Source organism: Lithobates pipiens, unplaced genomic scaffold (assembly GCF_037356315.1).
Source record: "Lithobates pipiens isolate NorthernLeopardFrog02 unplaced genomic scaffold, aLitPip1_a1.2 Scaffold_10, whole genome shotgun sequence".
In the NCBI taxonomy this organism is placed as follows: Eukaryota; Metazoa; Chordata; class Amphibia; order Anura; family Ranidae; genus Lithobates; species Lithobates pipiens.
In genome coordinates, this window is record NW_027507686.1 from 218,278,347 (window position 1) to 218,300,497 (window position 22,151).

Sequence of the window (22,151 nt, forward strand, 5' to 3'; positions counted from 1 at the left end):
CCCGCCATTTATTACCTAATAAAGGTTTAACCCCCTGATCACCCGGCGGGTGTCATTTGTGACTAATAACTGTTAGGGCAGTTAGGGTTAGCCCCCTTTAGTTCTAAGGTACCCCCCTAACCCCCCCAATAAAGGTTTAACCCCGTGATCGCCCCCCGTCGCCAGTGTCACTAAGGCTGGGTTCACATTGCAGCGGTTTATGAGAACGGATGTGATTCGCACCGCACTGCAGTGCAAATCACATCCGATCTCTGTGCGATTCGAGTTCAGCTATACAGATAGTATGGCTGAATTCGTGTCGCACCCGCCGCACCCGCCGCAAACTCGCACGGGACCCTTTTTTTGGTCCGCAGCAGAATTGGATCGCATGGGTGTTCACACCATGCGATCCAAGTTTGCAGATCGCACTGCGATATGCGAACTGATCTGGGGGTGTCATCATTTCACTGACACTCCCAGCAGTTCGCATAGGGCAGTGTGAACTGCCGCCGGGAGGCATGCGATGCGGGAACCCGCCGCGCATTCGTGGCGTTCCCTCATCGCTCCAGTGTGAACCCAGCCTAATAAGCGATCGTTTTTCTGATCGCTGTATTAGTGTCACAGGTGACGCTAGTTAGGCAGGTAGGTATTTAGGTTCGCCGCAGCTTTTTATAGCGCCAGGGACCCCCATATACTACCGCATAAAGCCCCCTGATTGCCCCCTAGTTAACCCTTTCACCAGTGATCACCATATAACTGTTACAGGTGACGCTGGTTGGTTAGTTATTTTTTTATAGTTTCAGGGCACCCGCCATTTATTACCTAGTCTCACTAGTGTACCCCTAAATTTAGGGGTGTCTACTTTCCAAAATGGGGTCATTTGGGGGGGGTTTGTGCCATCTTGGCATTTTATGGCCTTCAAAACTGTAACGCCCTTAGAAAGCCTGAAGGCGGTGCTTGGTTTTCGGGGCCCCGTACGCGGCTAGGCTCCCAAAAAGTCCCACATATGTGGTATCCCCGTACTCAGGAGAAGCAGCAGAATTTATTTTGGGGTGTCATTTCACATATGCCCATGGCATGCATGAGCAATATATCATTTAGTGACAACTTTGTGAAAAAAAAAAAAAAACATTTTTTTTTGTCATTATTCAATCGCTTGAGGCAAAAAAATAAAATATTCAATGGGCTCAACATGCCTCTTATCAATTTCCTTAGGGGGTCTACTTTCCAAAATGGGGTCGTTTGGGGGGGTTTTGTACTGCCCTGCCAATTTAGCACCTCAAGAAATGAGATAGGCAGTCGTAAACTAAAAACTGCGTAAATTCCAGAAAACGTACCTTAGTTTGTAGATGTGACAACTTTTGCACAAACCAATAAATATACAATTATTGACTTTTTTTTTACCAAAGACATGTGGCTGAATACATTTTGGCCTAAATGTATGACTAAAATTGAGTTTATTGGATTTTTCTAATAACAAAAAGTAGAAAATATCATTTTTTTTCAAAATTTGCGGTCTTTTTACGTTTATATCGCAAAAAATAAAAATCGCAGAGGCAATCAAATACCATCAAAAGAAAGCTCTATTTGTGGGAAGAAAAGGACGCAAATTTTGTTTGGGTACAACATTGCATGACCGCGCAATTACCAGTTAAAGCAGCGCAGTGCCAAAGTGTAAAAAGACCTCTGGTCATTTACCAGCAAAATGGTCCGGTCTGAAAGTGGTTAAAAGAGAAGTATTTTTTTTTTTTGGCCATTCATACTTACCTAGGACTGAGAACCGAGCGATTGAACATTGCCGATGGCTCAGTTCTCACAGATCCCAGAGCAAAGAGCTGGAACTGGATGAAAGATGCAAGGGACAATCAGGAGTCCAGAAACTCATTGACCTTTTATACACACACACACTAATTACAAGCAAACAGATCACAGGTGAGAATGGTTACCTTTAATAGCCATTCAAACACATTTGTGTCAATTTGTGTGCATGTTATCAGGCCAAAATCACCAGGGTATGTAAACTTATACATATTCTCTGAAAAATGCCCAAGAAATCAAATTCTGCCAGGGTATGTAAACTTATGAGCACAACTCTATAACACACCTAAAAAGTGTGGTAGAGTGCAGAACTAATTGTCCACGACTGGAAAAAACTGATAATAAAGATGTTACTTCCATAAACAGAGGCTCAGTAGCTATGCTTAATCAGACACCACACCACGTCAGCAAAACGTGCCTCCGCTTCCCAAATCAGATGTACACTCACCAGAACAAGTTGTGTCACATTCTCGTGTTTTGGAATTTACAGCAGTAAAACCCCCTCAGGGTTTAAGGACACCCCATCAGATAGAGTTCCAAAGTGACCGCAATATTTGGAGGAAATGAGACTCCAAATAGTGTGATAATGTACAACATTTATCTAACCAATTGCCACTTACAAAAAAGTAATGAAAAAGTCACATTGATAATTGAAAAAGATGCCAGAGATATTAAGTTGTGGCGTACATCAGTTGTACACCAAATCTCAACCGACCACCACGTCAAAACGCACGGAACGTCACTTCTGGTTACCGTGCAGCCACGTCCCACGTTTACCTTTTAATTGCATTCTGGTAGATTTTGTATTTCATGTTATTTACGTTCAAAGTGGCTGCTATATCTACAACTGTTTGTAATATTGATTAGTGTTTTCTGTGGCGCAGAGTTTAGTTCGTTATTAGTGACGCATTGTGAGATCTTACCATTTTCTAACCTATGCCTACCTTCATACCCGTGTATGAAAGATATATATACAGTGTACTTACTATTTTCAGTACAAATAGTAACCACCCCAACCTATAACTGCCCATTGCAGCAAAGGAGCACATGAAAGGGTGACACATTGTCAAAAAACAACAAACAGACATTCCCAGTTCACTTACCAGCTAACCTGCAACAAACCAAATTGACCTTGCTCATGTTAAAACCACAGGGGTTTAGATTTGCACACATTTGCAAATTCACTCGTGAGCTGCAGTGGCCACACCATGGCAACCCAGTGTTCTGCAGTCCTAACTGTAAAATTTTGAGAGTCCACTGAGTTGGAGCAAGTATTTAATAATGAATAGATTAAGCGCAAGTATGCCTGGAGGGAGCCGCCTCCTCCATAAAGGTATAGACACACACTGGACACCCAGCAATAGCGCAATGGCAGTGAAGTTATCAAGTGCGTCCCCTCATCAATTTACTAACAGTACAAACAAATGGCAACCCCCCCCCCCCCCCAACCTATAACTGGCCTTTGCAGCAAGGAGCACATGGAAGGGGCGACGCATTTCAAAAAACCACAAGCACAAATTTCCAGCTCACTTACCAGCCCACTTTAGTCTGGTCTCCTGATTTCCTGTGTCAGCCTGCAGCCACTGCAGGGAGGGGAGGGTGTGCTCGACAATGGAGAGTAAAGCCCGGAGCAGTGATGTTAACTATAGGGGCTCGTTATGGCCCGTCTGTTTTTGGCACTCCCTCCTCTCCTCTGCAACTGCCGCTGACTAACACAGGGGAGTCACATCACGTGACTGGACCGAAGTGGGCTGAAAACAGGTACCTATATAAACCATTCTTACGCACAGAGTAGTGGCTGGTGCTCCATTTTTTGGCAGGGGTGACAAACAAATCCTGTATTAAGATTAGGGGCCCGGTGCCCCTAATGGAGCATCTGCCACTGCTTACACAGGTAGTCAGCATAGGTGTTAGAATGGGAGGGGGCATTTTAAGATTAGTTAGGTTTATCCCAGAATTCTATTTTAATTCATTCAGATTTATGTGATCATTAAAGTTCAGACTCAAGGAAAGAACTAGTACTTTCTCAAATTCTTTGACTACTCAAAATATAATTTTCTCTTACGTGTTACACAGCAAAAATGAAGTTCCAGATAAACCTGAAAAATATCATACCCAAGTAAGCTACACATTCGGCCAAATGCCAAAAATACTCTGCACAGACAATGGCACACAAGTGTTTTATACAAGCAGTTCTCGGGAAGTACAGAATTGTGTTCAGAGTATTGTACCATACAATCCAGAACAAAATGGTGTTGCAGAGAGAATATTTATGTTCACTATATGTGAAAGTGGCAGAAGTAGCATTTTTGATGTGGATTTGCCAACAACAGATTGTCGAGAGGCAATTATGACAGCCTACTATCTGCAAAACCGCCTTAACCTCTTCAATACAGGGCACTTATACACCCTTCCTACCCAGACCAATTTTCAGCTTTCAGAGCCCTCGCACTTTGAATGCCAATTACTCATGCAACACTGTACTCAAAACAACATTTCTGTTCACATAAATGGAGCTTTCTTGGGTGGTATTTAATCACCACTGTTTTTCTTTTTTTTGTTTTATTTTTGCCACATGTGAAAAAAAGAGCAAAAAAAAAAAAAGTAAAAAAAAAAATACATTTTTATTTTCTCTCCGTGATTTTCGAAGACTTTTGGAAAAAAATGAACAGTTCAAAAGACTCATTATACCTCTTAGCCCACGTACACACGGTCGGAGATTTTGCCACCCAAATCCGTCGGATTTTGCCCGTCGGATTTAGTCCGACGGATTGTGTCCGAAACTGTTGCATACACACGGTCGGGCCAAGTTGGCGAAAAATCCGATCTTTCAGAACGTGATGACGTAATTTCGTTACGATGGGACTACATTCAGGCTAGTAGCCAATAGCTTTGATGTAGGAATTTGATCTGAGCATGCGTGGCACTTGGTCCGATGAAAATGCTCTACACATGATCGGATTAGGTCCGTCCTGCCCAGTTGGTCTGGAAATATTTCCAACATGTTGGAAAATTGGGTCGGACGGAGATTCGGACGGAATCAGTCCGATGCATACCACACACACAGTCGGATTATCTGACGACACGGTCCGATAAGACTCATTCCGACAGATTCTCCGACCGTGTGTACAAGGGCATAGAATATACTTTGGGGTGTTTGCTTTCCAAAATGGGGTAATTTTGTGGGTAATGCCATTGCTCCCTGCATGTTGGGCCTCTGTATTTGGCCAGGCTGTGAAAAAGTCTCACACATGTGGCATCACCATATTCGAAAGAAGTAGCAGAATGTATTTCGGGATGTAATTGGAAGTATGCATATGCTGTGTGTGAGAAATAACTTGATATTATAACAATTTTGTGTATAAAAAGAAAATAATAATAATGATAATAAATTCTTAATTTTCCCAAGAATTGTGGGAAATAAATTACAACTTGGCCATGCCTCTTACTAAATACCTTGGACTGTCTACTTTTCAAAAAAGGGGTCATTTAGGGGGTTATTTGTACTTTTCTGGCTTGTTAGTATCTCAAGAAATGAGCCCGTCAGTGTATCAGGTGTGGTCAATGATTTGCACCATAGCTTGTAGACTCTAACTTTCACACAGACCAAATAATATACACGTATTTGGGTTATTTAAAAAATGACTTGCAAAATTTTATCATAGAAACTAAAATAAAAGCCGTCAGCATACCAAGACATTTTGGACAATTTCATGCTTCCAAATTTGTGGGAACAATTTGGGGATGGCCTCTTCTTGTTCCAACATGACTGCACACCATTGCATAAAGCAATGTCCATAAAGACATGGATGAGCAAATTTTGGGTGGAGGAACTTGACTGGTCTGCACGGAGTCCTACCTCAACCCGATGTAATACCTTTGGGATGAATTAGAGCGGAGACTTTGGGCCAGGCCTTCTTGTCCTTATCAGTGCCTAACCTCACAAATGCGCTTCTGAAATAATGGCCAAACATTGCCGTAGACACACTCCTAAAAATTGTGCACAGCCTTCCCAGAAGAGTTGAAGCTGTTTTAGCTGCAAAGGGTGGGCTAATTCAATATAGAACCCTACAGACTAAGACTGGGATGCTATTAAAGTTTATGTGTGTGTAAAGGCGGGGGTCTCAATACTTTTGGTAATATAGTGTATATTTATCAGCTACGGGAATCTCTGAAGAGTTACAGAATTCTCCATCCAGACTACATAATGTATCATCTATAATGTAACAAACCAGCAGAAGTATAATATTTAATGAAACACTTAAAGCGGAGTGCCACCCAAAAAGTGTAGCTGCTGACTTTTAATAATCAGACACTCACCTGTCCCACGGTCCAGCGATGCAGGTGCAGGAAGCCTCACACCTCTCCCCCTCCTCTCTGCGGAGCCGGAATTCTAACTGTGGGCACCCGGCTGTGGCTCCATAGCTGGGTGCGCATTGCACATGCGCACTGTGATGTGTACCAGAAGATTGCAGGGAGGGAGAGGTGATCTTCCTATCGACACCGCGGCACCAGGGGAGGAAGTGGGAGCTGGGTACCTGTACAAACAGGGTACCCGCTCCCCCCCCCAAAAAAAATGACATGCGAAATGTGGCATGTCAGGGGGTCACCAGCACTTAAAGCGGAAGTTCCATTTTTGGGTGGAACTCCACTTTAATCATCAGAAGCCTTGAGTAACACAGTTAGCACTGTCAGTGCAACAACCTGAGCAAGGAGCCCCACAAAGTAATACTGCAAGGAAATGACCAGAGCACCATTAAAAATAAAACTGGCATTAGTGATTTATCCTCTGAAAAGAAAAAAGGTGAACCACCTACAAGATTCAGTAAGGTAAGCCCAACTTATCATATATGGTTGGTACAACACAGCCTAAGCCATCATCATGGGAAAAAAGCTACTTGTTCATCAAAAGGTTTATATGAATAGAAGACATCTCTCAACAACACCAAGCTTGGGAACTTACTGCATGCAAAGGTGTAAGAACACCATGGAAACAGCTTGGCTAACGTTGTAAGGAGAGGAAGATCTTCTATCGAACAATGTACAGTACAGACGACCATTGGGGAACATTTTCTATATTGCAACCACTAAACTTCCAGATATACGAGAGCAGCCATGTCACTTCTCTGCAAATATGTGAATAAACCTCGACAAAAGGAACTAGAATAAAATTATTAGTCAAGCACTACTCATGACATGAACTTGAGGTTATCTGCAAATGGTGACCCAGCACCTAAAAAACCAGATGGGGCATATATGAGAATTAGTTGTTGAGTGGGGTGTTTCTGTATATACAGACATAGGTGTACTGTAACAACCATTTTCATATATTATAGGTCAGTAGTAGTTGGTAGTGTTGTTTAAAGTTTGTGTGTGGTAAGGTTTTTCCTAGTGGGACTGCATGGTTATGACATCATTTCCTGTCTCTATCTCGTGTTTTTTCCCCTTTAAACAAGAAGGGCTCAGCCTTGTCCCAAACACCATCTTGGCTGATGAGAGTCATATATGCAGCAGCTTTCCAACAGGATACACTATCACATTCGTATATTGAGCACTGATGTGGCTGCACCCTACTCTATAAAACTGAGCTACAAAATAACTGCACCTAGGTCTCTATACTGCCATTTTGCAATAAGCATGGAAATGGCATTGAGGAAATGTCAACTATTAAAGATGAAAACAAGTACAGAGGGTTTAGAGTTTTGTTGTGTTTCAATGTTAACAGATGCACAATCTATGTATAAGTGTTGTGTTGTAGTTACCAGAGGTGTTGGTGGGAGATCCTTCTCGAAGTTCTGCTAAAGCCAGGAATCCAAACGCATTAAGACGATAGTTGAAGCTGACATGGACGGTATGGCTGACCAGGTCTTCATTGGGACAATAGCCAGGCTCTGACCCACTGGCAATTAAAAGGTAACCTCCGTGGATCCAAACCATGACTGGCAGCTTGGCTTCATGATCAAGTGATGGTGTCCACACATTGACATACAGGCAATCTTCTGAGCCCATCACAGTGCCCTTCTCACTCAAAGGCCTCATTTGGGCACACATGGACTTGAACTCTGTGGCAGTGAGAGTGTCATTCCAACAGGTGGACTCCACAGGAGGCTTCCAACGCAATGGCCCAGTGGGGGGACTGGCATAAGGAATTCCTTTAAACATATAAACATGGTCACAATGATGGCCACGAACCTTTCCACAAGATGTTGATACATCTACCAGTGTACAGGCTGACTTTCCAGACAGATAAGCGAAACCAGCTACCAGTAAGCAGAACAGTATAATCCCAACACCTAGAGCAGCGAGTGTCTTGTAGGTTGGAAAGCTGCAGGAAGAGTCCGTTTTATCAAAGCGCTGCTCCAGTATCGTTACTACTTCTTCTTCTTCCTCCTCCTCAGCGTCCACAAGACGCTTAAACTCTGAATGTGAGCCTTGCTCTCCTTGAGAACTCCCACGGCTGTTGAGAAAACAGAAAAATATTTTAATACTTCCAGTGACCTACAAGAATAGTAATAACTGCTAGGTGACGGCTATGTAAGGCTGTCCATGAATTAGGGGTTTCTTTTTGTTCCATTGTTAACACATTGCTTGAGGATAGCAAAACCAAAACTATCACTGATTAAAGAGGAAGTAAACCCTGATGAGTTTACTTCCTTTCATTCCCTGCAAAGGTAAAGCATAATGGACTACTATGCATCGCATAGTAGTCCATTATGTGTCAGTTACCTGACACAGGAGCCAGCGAAGTCACAGCTGTCCCCTGTAGTTCCGAGCGTCCATCTTCTTGGTGGGTCTCTCTGCTCCGGCGCTGTGATTCACCGGAGCAGCGATGACGTCACTCCCACGCATGTGCACGGGAGCCGACACTTGCAGCATATCGCCCCGATCTGCGGCTTATGCAGTGCACCTGCGCGCCGCTGTCTATGGTGCTGTAAATATCTCCTAAACCGTATAGGTTTAGGAGATATTTCTTGGACCTACAGGTAAGCCTTAATCTAGGCTTACCTGTAGGTCAAAGTGGTTTGTAAGGGTTTACAACCACTTTAAAGTGATTGTAAAGCCTAGTATTTTCTTTTAACTGAAAATAACAAACATGTCATACTTTGCCTGTTCTGTGCAATGGTTTTGTACAGAATATCCCCGATCCTCCTCTTCTCAAGTCCCCTGCCACTGGCTTCTCCTCTTCTCTTTGCACCCCCATAGCAAGCGCTATGGGGCACATGTGCAAGCTCATTCCCAAGTCACGTTGTCTGTGTCCATAGATACAGACAGCGCGGCCCATCCCTATCCCCACTCCTTCCTCACACCATTTGATTGACAACAGCAGGAGCCAATGGCTGCCTGAGTCCCTGTAAGAAGAGGAAGAGAGGGGAGAGAAGACTGCAGCGGGGCACAGTACTGGATCTCTGATAGGCTCAGGTAAGTGTTTAGAGAGGGAGGGTGGGAGAGGGTGTTTAACCTTAATGCAGGGAATGCATTAGTGTAAAAAACACCCAGCCTTTAGAACCACTTTAAGTGACATAGATTCCTTTTGAAACATAATTAGGAAATCATTAGGAACACAAGTGTAGATACCTTTAACTTGGTTGTGAATTAGTATGAGGAAATAGACATAAGACAGCATGGTAAATTAACTCAATATATTGGTACGGGTTACAGTAAATTGTTTGAGCATAAGTGTACACACAGAAAGTAGGTTCAGACACTGTCCACAGTATAATCACTATGCTAAGGTAACTAAGGAATAGATTTCTGTACCACTAGACTGGGGTTAACTCCTGTATCGGTACAGTCAATAATAAACATTGCATAGAAGCATTAACTACAATGTGAATAATAATGCAACTTGTTTAGAGTGCTAGGAGAATGATTAGGATATGGTGCAATGAGAGGTGAGAGGTAACTCTTAGCATAATCAATAAGTGATGGTCTTTGTGTAACAGCTGCCATGGGACAGCCTTTAATCCTAGCTCTTCCGCTGGCTAGCATTGGGGCCCAGTTGTACCATCGCTGCACATGAGATTAGCCTCAGTCAAGCCTGCAGGCAGCAATAAGGCTCCTAGATGGCTGTGTGGTCAGTTTCTAAAGGGCTTAGTCTCTCTAGCATCTTTACCAGATGGTAAATTTCCCTCTGGCAAATGCAGTTCAAAAGCTCTTGATTACAGTAGTGTCTCCTCTGGACTACAGTTACCACAGTGCAGTGCTGTCTATTGAACTCTACCTACTCAGCAGCTCCACCCTCTTGCTAATATATCTTGTTAACCAGTTCAGCACCAGAGGGTAGCAGCTACAGAGAAGAGCTGCAGTGTGTGTTTCTCCATTCTTAGCCAAGCAATTTGTTACACATGTGCATTATAAGTGTTATGCAAGTCTAAAAGCCTCCCTTTTTAAGGCATCAATAAGATCTGAGACCGCTGTGGGACAGTGCCATATTCAATGTGATCTCTGCAGCAGTGGCAACTGGTGGTATATTTTTTGTGGGGGGTGGCAAACAATCCTCCAGCCGCCACCTCCTACCGGGGAGTTGGTCAGTCACCAGCCCTGCACTTACCCCATCTAGGTCGCAGGCATCGCTTCCTCCAGGCGGCGTCTCCTCCTCCTGGTGCTTCGCAGCAGCTTCGCCTGTGTCTCCTTCCTCCCTCATCTCGGCCAATCGGGATCGGGTGACAGGTCTCAGGACACGCTTCATGATCGGCCGGGAGGAGAGTCAGGAAGACAATAACGAACATTAATCCGCTATTGTGGCACAACTGGGTGGGCTCTGGGCACAGTGCTCTGCGCCCGAGCCCAGTCTTTTTTGAAACCTATTAGAGCATCTGGCTCTAATCATGTGCTTCTAAAAAGAGAAACATTGGAGTCCAGCCCCACACATGTAGATTAGGGGGCTGGACGCATGGATTAAGGGGGCGGCCATTGCTCAGCAGTACAGCAGATTGATCTGTTACTGGAACAATTATCTGCATTTTCCCCTCTGATTTCCCCTTTGTTCCTGTTCTGGTGGCAACCAAAAGTTTTGGATTTACCCTCACTTTTAATTCTGCTGAAAATGTTTCTAACTGCTCACCACTATGAAATCATAAAAAAAAATGCTTTATCAACTCATTGAAGCCTTCGAGTAAGGCTGCGTAGGTTAAGCATTTTAATAAATAAATAATAAATAAGGCTTGGTTCGCAAGCCTTAAAATAAGCCTACAGGTGCGACTAAGCACAGGCGCATTGCTGCTTTTTGCATGTAGGGCAGCCTTTTCATTACAATGGACAGCAAGAAACGAGGAAAATAAATAACTGACTCTTTTTCAAACAGCACTGAACCACATTAACAATGATTTGGCACCACCGTGCATCTGCTAAAGGGCAGCGCGTTTGTGTTGTGAAAGCACATGATTTTGTACGCGGTACCAGCATGCAAAGATCTGAACCTAGCCTAAATATTTTCCCAGGTCTGCCGATAGCTTGCTGTATACACTCAACTAGTTATCTCCCCCGCACAGCTTATAAATCTTCATTTTACATTAAAATACTGCCACTTTATACCTTTTTTGCTGATCTGTATACCACGATTACATGATATACTGCAGACTTTCTCTGGTGCTGAGAGTTCAGGAGGGTGGAGATTTTCCCTGCAGCCTGTATACATGCCAACGTGTGTCAATATCATGTGACCTTGCTATCTCTGAGAACAGGTAACTGTTCTCTCCAGCGTAAAAGACACAACTGAGCATGTGCAGGTTGGCTATTGCCTGTGTGTTAGCTGGCCTTCTCAAGCTAGACATTGCAGGAGAGGGAGGATCTGTGCATACAGGATAAAACAGCCTTTTTACACAATGCAGAGGAATAACCCCTTAACCACTTCAATACAGGGCATTTTCACCCCCTTCTTGCCCAGATCAATTTTCAGCTTTCAGTGCTGTTACACTTTGAACGACAATTGCGTGGTCATGGAACACTGTACCCATATGAAATTTTGATAATTTTTTTCCCCCACAAATAGAGCTTTCTTTTGGTGGTATTTGATTGCCTCTGCAGTTTTTATTTTTTGCGCTATAAACACAATATTTTTTACTTTTTGCAATAATAAATATCCCATTAAACAAAAAATCGCAATGAGCGTATATTGATTGGTTTGCACAAAATTTATCTTTTTACTAGTAATGGTGGCGATCTGTGATTTTTATTGTGCAATATTGCGGCGGACACTTTGGACACTATTTTAGGACCATTCACATTTATACAGCGATCAGTGCTATATAAAATGCACTGATTACTGTGTAAATGTGACTGGCAGGGAAGGGGTTGACACTAGGAGGTGATCGTGGGGTTATGTTTCCTAGGAAGTGATTCTAACTGTAAGGGGAGGGGACTCACAAGGGGAGGAGACCAATCAGTGTTCCTCTGTACTGGGAATACACCATCGGTCTCCTCTCCTTTCCTCTGACAGGACGTGGATCTGTGTGTTTACAAACACAGATCCACAGTCCTGCTGTGTTCACGGGCAATCGCGGGTACCCGGCGGACATCGCGACCGCCGGGCATGCGCATCGGCTGCCTAGTGGCATGGCGGACATGCATGCGCCCCCTAGAGGCTCAGGAAGAAAAGACGTCATGTGATGGCAGCCTGGAGGGACAAAAGGTTCCTGCCGCTGTCATATGACTATGCACAGTAGGGAAGTGGTTAAAGGGTTAATAAACCTTTGTTTAAAAAAAATTGAAATAACAAACATGTCATACTTGCCTCCTCTGTACAGTTGGTTTTGCACAGAGTGGCCCCGATCCTCCTCTTCTGGGGTTCCTAAGCGGCGCTGGTGGCTCCTCCTCTTCTTGAGTGTCCTGTCAGAGAAGCCTTCTCCTTCGGGACACCCGTGCGGGCGCGCTCCCGTGTCCTGCTTCTGCGTCTATTGACACAGAAAGCAGGACTCAGCCCCGGCACCCGCGTCATTGGATTTGATTGACAGCAGTGGGAGTCAATGGCTGCGCTGCTATAAATCTATCCAATCAGGACATGAGACACCAGCCACAGCTGGTGTGCTTGTTCCCGGGGCAAGAAAGACCAGGCTCAGGTAAGTAAAACGGGGGGGTCTGGGGGCTGCAGCATGAGAGAAGGTTTTTCACCTTAATGCTTAGAATACATTAAGGTGAAAAAACACGAGGGTTTACAACCCCTTTAAGTTCCACAGCAGCATGCTATGCTGCATATATGGACAGATTTTACTGTTGTGGGTTTACTAACATTTTTACTTATTTAGATGATGCATACAGCTATAAGGAGAGCCACGCTTTCTTATGTGTATACAGGACTGATTGGCAAAAAATAAATCACCTAAAGGAACTTTAATGGCATCCCAGTCTTGGTCCATAGAGTTCAATATTGAGTTGGCCCACCCTTTGCATGTATAACAGTTTCAACTCTTCTTCTGGGAAGGCTGTCAAGTTCCTCCACCCCAAACTTGCTCATCCAGGTCTTTATTGACCTTGCTTTGTGCACTGGTGCGCAGTCATGATGGAACAGGAAGGGGCCATCCCCAAACTGTTCCCAAAAAGTTGGGGGCATGAAATTGTCTTGATATGCTGAAGCCCTCAAAGTTCTCTTCACTGGAACTAAGGGGTCACGCCCAACTCCTGAAAAACAACCGCACACCAAAATCCCCTCTACACCAAAGGATTTGGACCAGTGCACAAAGCAAGGCCTATAAAGACAAGGATGAGTGAGTTTGGAGTGGAGGAACTGGACTGGCCTGCACAGAGTCCTTACCTCAACCTGATAGAACCCCTTAGGATGAATTAGAGCAGAGACTGCGATCCAGGCCTTCTCGTCCAACATCAGTGCCTGACCTCACAAATGCGCTTCTGGAAGAATGGTCAAGCATTCCCATAGACACACTCCTAAACCTTGTGGACAGCTTTCCCAGAAGAGCTGAAGCTGTTTTAGCTGCAAAGGGTGGGCCAACTCAGTATTGAAACCTACGGACGAAGATGTGAAAGTTCTTGGGTTTGTAAGGCTGGATTCACAATTATGTGAATTGGATGTGAGTTTCCCTGCATCCAATTCATATGATAGAAGACTGTGACCAGCTCTCTGGGTGGCTACGGTCTGCACTGGAAAAGGGTAAAGGCATCTTTAGCTCTGTTTCATACATAATTTTAATAATGGTACATAATTGTAAAGTGGAATGAAAATGATGAATGGTTTTCAATTTTTTTTTACAAATATGTGAAAAGTGTGGTGTGCATTTGTATTCAGCCCCCTTTACTCCGATGCCCCTGACTAAAATCTAGTGGAACCAATTGCCTTCAGAAGTCACCTAATTAGTAAATAGAGTCTACCCATGTGTCATTTAATCTCAGTATAAATACAGCTTTTCTATGAAGCCCTCAGAGATTTGTTAAAGAACCTTAGTGAACAAACAGCATTGCAAAGGCCAACGAACACACCAGACAGGTCAGGGATAAAGTTGTGGAGAAGTTTAAAGCAGGGTTAGGTTATAAAAAATATCCCAAGCTTTGAACATCTTACGGAGCACTGTTCAATCCATCATCCGAAAATTCAAAGAGTATGGCACAACTGCAAACCTACCAAGACATGGCCGTCCACCTAAACTCCCGGGCAAGGAGAGCATTAATCAGAGAAGCAGCCAAGAGGCCCATGGTAACTCTGGAGGAGCTGCAGAGATCCACAGCTCAGGTGGGAGAATCTGTCCACAGGACAACTATTAGTCGTGCTCTCCACAAATCTGTCCTTTATGGAAGAGTGGCAAGAAGAAAGTCAAAGCCATAAGAAGTGCCGTTTGCGAGAAGCCATGTGGGGTTCACAGCAAACATGTGGAAGAAGGTGCTCTGGTCAGATGAGACCAAAATTGAATTTCTTGGCCTAAAAGCAAAATGCAATGTGTGGCGGAAAATGAACACCGCACATCACCCTGACCATGAAACATGGTGGTGGCAGGATCATGTTGTGGGGATGCTTTTCTTCAGCAGGGACAGGGATGCTGGTCAGAGTTGACGGGAATATGGATGGAGCCAAATACAGGGCAATCTTAGAAGAAAACCTGTTAAGCACCATACACACTATAGGATTTTCTGCTGTTTTTTGTCTTCAGATTTACCTAAACCATGTAGTGCAAGGGCCTGCCTGATTGCATACAAATTGAAACTCCTAAGGTTTGACCTCATATTATATGGTTTTGGTAAACCTGAAGGAAAAAATCTGCAGAAAATCTGATAGTGTGTATGAGGCTATAGTCTGCAAAAACTTGAGACTGGGGTATAGGTTCACCTTCCAGCAGGGCAACAACCCTAAACATACATCCAGAGCTACAATGGAATGCTTTAGATCAAAGCATATTCATGTATTAAAATGGCCCAAATCCAATTGAATCTGTGGCAAGACTTGAAAATTGCTGTTCAGTCGCTCTCCATCCAATCTGACAGAGCTTGAGCTATTTTGAAAAGAAGAATGGGCAAAAATGTCACTCTCTAGATGTGCAAAGCTGGTAGACACATCCCCAAAAAAACTTGCAGCTGTAATTGCAGGGAAAGGGGGTTCTGCAAAGTATTGACTCAGGGGGGCACCCTACAAATGTACACTTTTCACTTATTTATTTGTAAAAAAATTGAAAAAACATTTATCATTTTTCTTCCACTTCACAATTATGTGCCACTTTGTGTTGGTCTATCACATAAAATCCCAATAAAATACATTTACGTTTTTGGTTGTAACATGACAAAATGTGGAAAATTTCAAGGGGTTTGAATACTTTTTCAAGGCACTGCATGTATAAAGGGCAGTGACACTGAGCCTGCAAGTGACAACACAGATAAGACGCTGGCTGTCCTGTGACTCTGATCACTATGTATATAAACACCCACAAACTAAAAGTGACAACAAGGCTTCCATACCACCCGAGTGTGACTAGAAAGAAGTGTAAGCTGCCATCCACATGAAAACTCTCCACATCCCTTCCCTCGGCCCCAGAGCTGTCCCCCATGAGAAGACTTTTACTCACTTGTTCCCCGCCATTCTTCTTTGCTTTAAAATGGAATCACATACTTCCTCCTCCCTGCACAGCTAACCTTTGTTCTGTTTCTAGAATGCATCACCTAACACCGTCTAACCGGCCAAGTGACATTACATCAAACTGCAGTGACATTATTGTGACAAGAGTCCATGTGCTTTATGAGAGGATAGATGCTGCGTTATTCCTTATAAAGGGAATGGAATGCTGTCCATCCAGGGAGTCCGGTCTGTGCACTTCTACCAGTCCTGATATTTTCCTGGCTTAACTGGAATGCCTCAATAAAGCCCTGGAAATTGTTAAAGTTGGACTCCAGGAATGCTATTTTATAACCACCTTACCCCCAGGTCAATTCTGACCTTTCTGTCATACATGTAAGAATCAGCATTTTTTTGATAGAAAATTACTTAGAACTTTCAAACATTATATTTTTCTTAAGTCGCACAATATTTCAGCAGCCATTTTCAAAATGCAAATGTTTAGGAAAAACATGCTTTGAATTTATTATTTTTTTTATTTGTTTTTTATTTGCCACATCAGTAAACTCGATGTGGCAAATAAAAATAAAAAAACACGCTTTGAATTTATTTATTTAAAAAAAAAAATAATGTATTTGCCACATCAGTAAACTCGTTAGGGGAACTCAAATCAACTCTGCCGTTCATCGTAGTTCCGACTTGTTACGACATCATTGTAGCATTAATCTCTCATATATATGTGTTTTTTTTTTGTTTTGTTTTTTATAGAAACTTATACCCATCCGATGGAATTAATTTATCCCCTTAAACATATCTTTACAAAATATTCTCCCTCCCTTCCACCTCCCCCCCGGTTCTCTCCTCTGTCAGATAACCTACTCATTCCACCCGTAATCATTCTACGATACATCTTCCATCCTATCGACATATCTTGGTGTTTGTTGGTATTTTTCCCAGACTTTCCATCTCTTTACAAATCCCATTTCTCCGGGTTCTCCACTATGCTTTAGATACTCCAGATTGTAGATTTTATTGATTTTACTGAACCAGCTTTTCAAAGAGGGGAGTCTCTGGGTTTTTCCACTGGCAGGGGATTAAACTCTTTGCTGCGTTTAATAAACTAGGTATCAATGATAACCTGTATCGTTTACTAGGTAAGGTGGTCCCATGTAGCAGGCATACCCTAGGGTCCTCTGGAATATCTAAGCCCGTAATTTCTTTGATTGTTAACCAAACTGTCTTCCAGAATTCTTTAATTTTAGGGCATGACCACCATATGTGGATCACAGAGCCCGTTTCTGAGCAACCCCTCCAGCATAAATTAGAGAGCCTTTTTTGGAATTGATGAATTCTATCTGGGGTTAAATATCAATGGGCCAAACACCTTATAGTTCATTTCCAGTATACTGCAATCTGGTGAGATTGCATGCGGCATCTTGAGTATCTTATTTATCTTGGCCTCCGTAGTTCTGGTCCCAATCTCTTCATCCCATTTTTTATTGTATGCAGGGGGTTCCGATATTTTTAAACCGCTCAGTATTTTATATATCTTCGCAATCCCTCTCTTGCGTTCAGTCGCCACACACAACTGCTCTAAAGGGAGCAAGCTGTCTGCTGATCTAATCGGGGGTGGGAGGGATTCCACAAAATGCTTCAACTGCGCATACCTCCACCAATTTATTTCTAACATCTCTTTCATGAGTTCCTGAAACGTGCAAATTTTACCTTTTATTAATGATATCTTTAACTTGTGCCTCCCTATTTCTAATCCACCCTCCAGATGTCTTTTCTTTCCCTGGTGCAAAATAGTTAGTGTCACATAAGGGTGTTAACGGGGAATTGTGATCCCATTTTAGTTTTTTATGAACCCTGTCCCATATTACCATTGCGGTCCATGTGATTGTGTGCGTGTGAACATCTAAATCTCTTAACTGTGTCGGGATCCTTACCACTTTACCTAATGGAGCATTAGTTATCCCTTTTTCTAAACGAACCCAACTTTTTTCTTTGTTATCCTTTACCCATTCCACCACTCGTGCCATTAAAATTGCATAATAGGTTTTAATATCTGGCACCCCCAGATCGAAATAGGTAACATTTGAATTTTATATAGTATTTTGGGGAGTGTTATCATCTTTAGGCTATTTATCCTATTAATCCAAGATCTCTTTCTGGGGGCCATGGTATTTAATTCTGTTTTAATATTGTTCCTTAACGGAATAAAGTTATGTTGATATAACATATCATGTGTAGGTGTTATTTTAACTCCAAGATACTTAATTTCCTTATCCTTCCAGGAAACAGGAAAATTTTGTTTAAGTAAATGAAACTCCTATGGGGCGAGGTTTATATTCAGAATTTCAGATTTTAAGGGGTTCATCTTGAAGTTTGAAACTTTCCCATACATTTTTAAGGTGTCCAATAGGCACAGGAGGGTTGTCCAAGGACTGGTAACGTAGAACAAAACATCGTCAGCATATGCAGCTATTTTATGCACTTCATTATCTGCAATCCCTTGCTATCGGGGGTTCAAACTTATCCTCGTCAATAATGGTTCCATTGATAAAATAAATAATAAAGGGGATAAAGGACAACCCTGCCGTGTCCCATTGAACATCTCAAAGGGCCTTGATAAGGACCCATTTATTTTGATCCTCGCTGTAGGATGTTTATATAGAGTGTTTATCTGGCTTAACATCTTAGGGCCAACTCCAAATACCTCCAGAGAGTTTAACATGAATCCCCAGTCTACTCTGTCAAATGATTTCTGGGCGTCTATAGACAGTAGCAGCCCTGGCGATCCGTTCTCTTTCAGTCAGTGAATAACCAAAAGGGTTCTGATGCCATTATCCCTACTCTTCCTACCCAGAATGAAACCCACTTGGTCTGTATGCACCAAATCGTTCATTACCATTTTCATTCGGTTAGCTAGGGTCTTTGTGTATAATTTTACGTCTGCATTTAATAGAGAGATAGGCCGGTAACTAGAGCACAGGGAGGGATCTTTTCCTTCCTTGGTGATAATGGTAATCTCCGCCTCAAGCGCTTCCCATCGTATCTCCCAATCTCCTCCTATCCCGTTAATGTAGGATGCCATTTTGGGCACCAAGATATCACTACATTTTTTGAAGTAAGCAATCGTAAACCCATTTGGGCCTGGACTTTTTCCCTGCTGCAGAGTCTTTTAACATTCTGGATATTTCTAGTTCTGTTATCGGATCTTCCAGTGAGGCCGCTTTATCTGGATGTATTTTCCGAAGGCCACATCCCTCTAGGAAAATTATGATGTGCTCTGATCTATTTTTAGCCTTATCTGGGGTTCCTTATGGTTTATTGAGTATAGGCTCCCATAGTATTCTTGGAAAGCCTGGGCGATCTCTGGGGTAGAGAAAACCGTACCCCATTTCCCAGTTTGAATACTATCAATAAAATTGGCTTTATTTTTCTTTTTTAGCATTTTCGCAAGGAATTTACTCGACATGTCCCCCCACTGGCACCTCTCTTTCTTGAGCCGATAGTAAATTGCTCTATTTTCTTGTTCAATGACTTCTTTTAAACGCTCTTTCTTAATAATTAATTCCTGTTCTATCCTTTTCCCCCCACCGTTTTTGTATCTCTGCTCAAGCGCTTGGATTTCTTTATAGAGCCCTACCCTAATCTGTGCATTAACCTTTTTCTTTGCAGATTCTATTGAGATCAGGATCCCTCTAACATAGGCCTTATGTGCCTCCCATACCGTAGCTTCCAATATAGAGCTACCACTGTTAAATAAAATAAAAAAACATTCCAATTCTGCTTTTATCTTTTACAAGATAATGAGGTGGTAGAAAAGTACTTCATTCAATCACCTGTTAGCTCCCTTTCGTTCCCCCTCAATCCTTAGCATTATTGATACTGGGGCATGGTCTGAGAAGATCCCGATCTCAATCTTTGAACTCTTCACTACATTAAGCATCCTATGTTCACCTAAAAAAAAGTCAATCCTCGAGTATGTCCCGTGCATAGCGGAGTGGAATTATTAGTCCCTTACTTTTACATGTTGTATTCTCCACACGTCCATCAATTGATGTTGGTGCAGCTTCTTTTTTTAATAGTTTCCTCAAATCCTTCTCAGTCCACTGTGTCCGGGACGTACTGTCCACCGCGGGGTCCATACTAAAATTAAAATCTCCCGCCATCAGTGCCAGGCCCCTTTTAAACTTCATAAACTTATCCATTGCTCCCAAAAAAAAAACCTTATTGGATTTCTATTGGGGCCATAGAGGTTTGCTATTGAGTACATAACTTTGTTTATTCTGCCCCTTAGGAACAAATAGCGTCCCTCCGGGTCTGCCCTTATTTTCTTCGGGAACAAACCTTATGCCCCTCGCAAAGCTTATGGCAACACCCTAGCCTGTTTGGTTGGGGAGTCTCCATAGAACCAGGTCAGATAATCTCTAGACCAGATCTTCAAACTAGAGGCCTGTGCAATATGGGTTTCCTGGAGGAGAACTATGTCTGTATTTAAATGTTTAATTTCTCTCAAGATATTGGCTCTTTTAATTTAAGTATTAAGCCCCCGGACATTATATGATACTACCTTTAGTGTGGCCATCTGGGAAAATAAGGCCTCTCACCGACCTTTCCTACCCTTCTCATCAACCAAAATTCCAGAGACCCGTGCCCTGATCCAATGTCATCACACCACTCCCCAGCCTTGATGACTTTGAACCTCGGTTGCTCCTTTCCCTGAATAGAGGAGAGACCACCCCCTCCCTCACCCAATACCCACATACCCCCTATTTCCCACCCCCTCCCTGTCCCCAGAAAAGGGGAAAATGCCTTACCAAAGGCTCTGGGATCCATGGTCGCCTCGGACCTTCCCTGGATCCCTCCCCCCCCAGGTTGAACTCTAATTGTAGTGCCCTCAGCAGGCTTCTGCTTCCCCTATTGCTGTACCCATACCCGTTCCACCCCCCCAATGCCCTTTTACTCCCCCCCATTCTTCTGTCCTAGGACAGCTCCATCGCCTCAGCTTTGATCTTAAATCTGCTTAAGGGTTTTCTTCCTCCTGACGATCAAATTCAATCGTTGAAAGGCAACCTTTTTTAATGAATTCTCTTTGACTTCCCACCAGCCTGGAATGTCAACTAATATTTTGTCTAATTTGTAACAAAAGGACTCCGTATCCTCTGGGAATCTCAGTGTTGCCGTTTGCCCCCTGCTTTCTTACCAATGAGACAGGTTGGAAATCCCCAAAAGTACTGTATGTTATTTTCTTTAAGTACCTCTAGAAGGGGTTTCAGCACTTTTTTTCTCCTTAGTGTGACTGGTGCCAAATTGGGGAAAATCTGTAGGGATACCTCCTCGTATTTCACTGGTGTTAATTTTTGATTCATCCAGATCCAATCTTTATCACTGAAATGATAAAATCTAACAATCACATCTCTGGGTGTTCCACTAGGCATCTCTGCCAGTTTACTAATCCAGTGGATTCTCTCATATTTAATTTTATAAGTTCCCCATTCCCCCATATAGGACCAAAGATTTTATCCATTTTCTGTTTTAAATCCTCCCCTGTTGTTTCTGGGAGACCTCTAATCCTTAGGTTTTTCCTCCTACTACGATTTTCCTGGTCTTCCAGTTTGTAACAGAGAAATTTTTGCATCTCCTCCAGCTGTTTTTAACTCTGATATGGTCTGTGATTGGGATTCAGTTTTCCTCTCTACCTCTTTCACTCTTTTAAGGATATGGTGCATGTCCTCATGCATTGTACCTAGTTTCCCCTGAATGGACTCTTCCAATCTGGCAAACATCTCAGCCATCTTATCTTTTGTTGGTAACTGCTTATCTGGTCTTAATCCACAACCACCATCTTCGTCCACTGACTCCGTGTTTTGTGGTGGGGTATGTGTGCCTACTTGGGATTTTCTCTCCCCTCCTGAGGTTTTACTTTTAGCCCCCATATGCTCGAAGTCACCTTAGCAGGAAGCAGGTTTCCGTTACATCAGAGGGGGGCGGGGTCACCCTCACGTCATTGGGGAAGCCAGGCTTTCGCCCCTGCGTCAGAGGGGGGTGGGGTCAGGTGACGGGTGACCCCGCCCTCCTCATATAAGAAATGTCAGGCTGCCGGGATCCCCCCAGTGTCTCCACCAATGGAGACAGACGATGGATGGACTGCGCTGCGCTGGACTGGAGGGAGAGGTCACCCGTCGCTGGAACAGATCAGCCATCACTGGACCCCGGAGAGATGATCATCCATCGCTGGATAGCAAGAGTGGATTACCACTGCTGGAATCTTTTTTTATTTTTAATAAAGGACTTTTTCAAAAGTGTGTTTGTATTTTTTAACATTCTTTTACACTTTCTTTGTGAAATGGTAGGGGTA

At 43.1% G+C, this 22,151-nt stretch overlaps 1 protein-coding gene across 2 annotated transcripts in view; it reads right to left on the reverse strand.

Moving 5' to 3' along the window:
* Positions 1–15,961, reverse strand: part of LOC143940138 (para-nitrobenzyl esterase-like) — a 53,297-nt gene extending 37,336 nt beyond the window's left edge. The window contains exons 1-2 of one of the 2 annotated variants that reach the window (XM_077461228.1): positions 15,798–15,961; positions 7,560–8,254 (exon numbers count right to left, since the gene is read on the reverse strand). In XM_077461228.1, the coding sequence (XP_077317354.1) occupies positions 7,560–8,254; positions 15,798–15,811 (709 nt within the window). In that variant the 5' untranslated portion in view covers positions 15,812–15,961. Of the gene's footprint in view, positions 1–7,559; positions 8,255–10,348; positions 10,472–15,797 lie in introns of those variants that run through there. The other variant, XM_077461235.1, reaches the window with a different exon arrangement.
* Between the last annotated feature and the right edge of the window lie 6,190 nt (positions 15,962–22,151).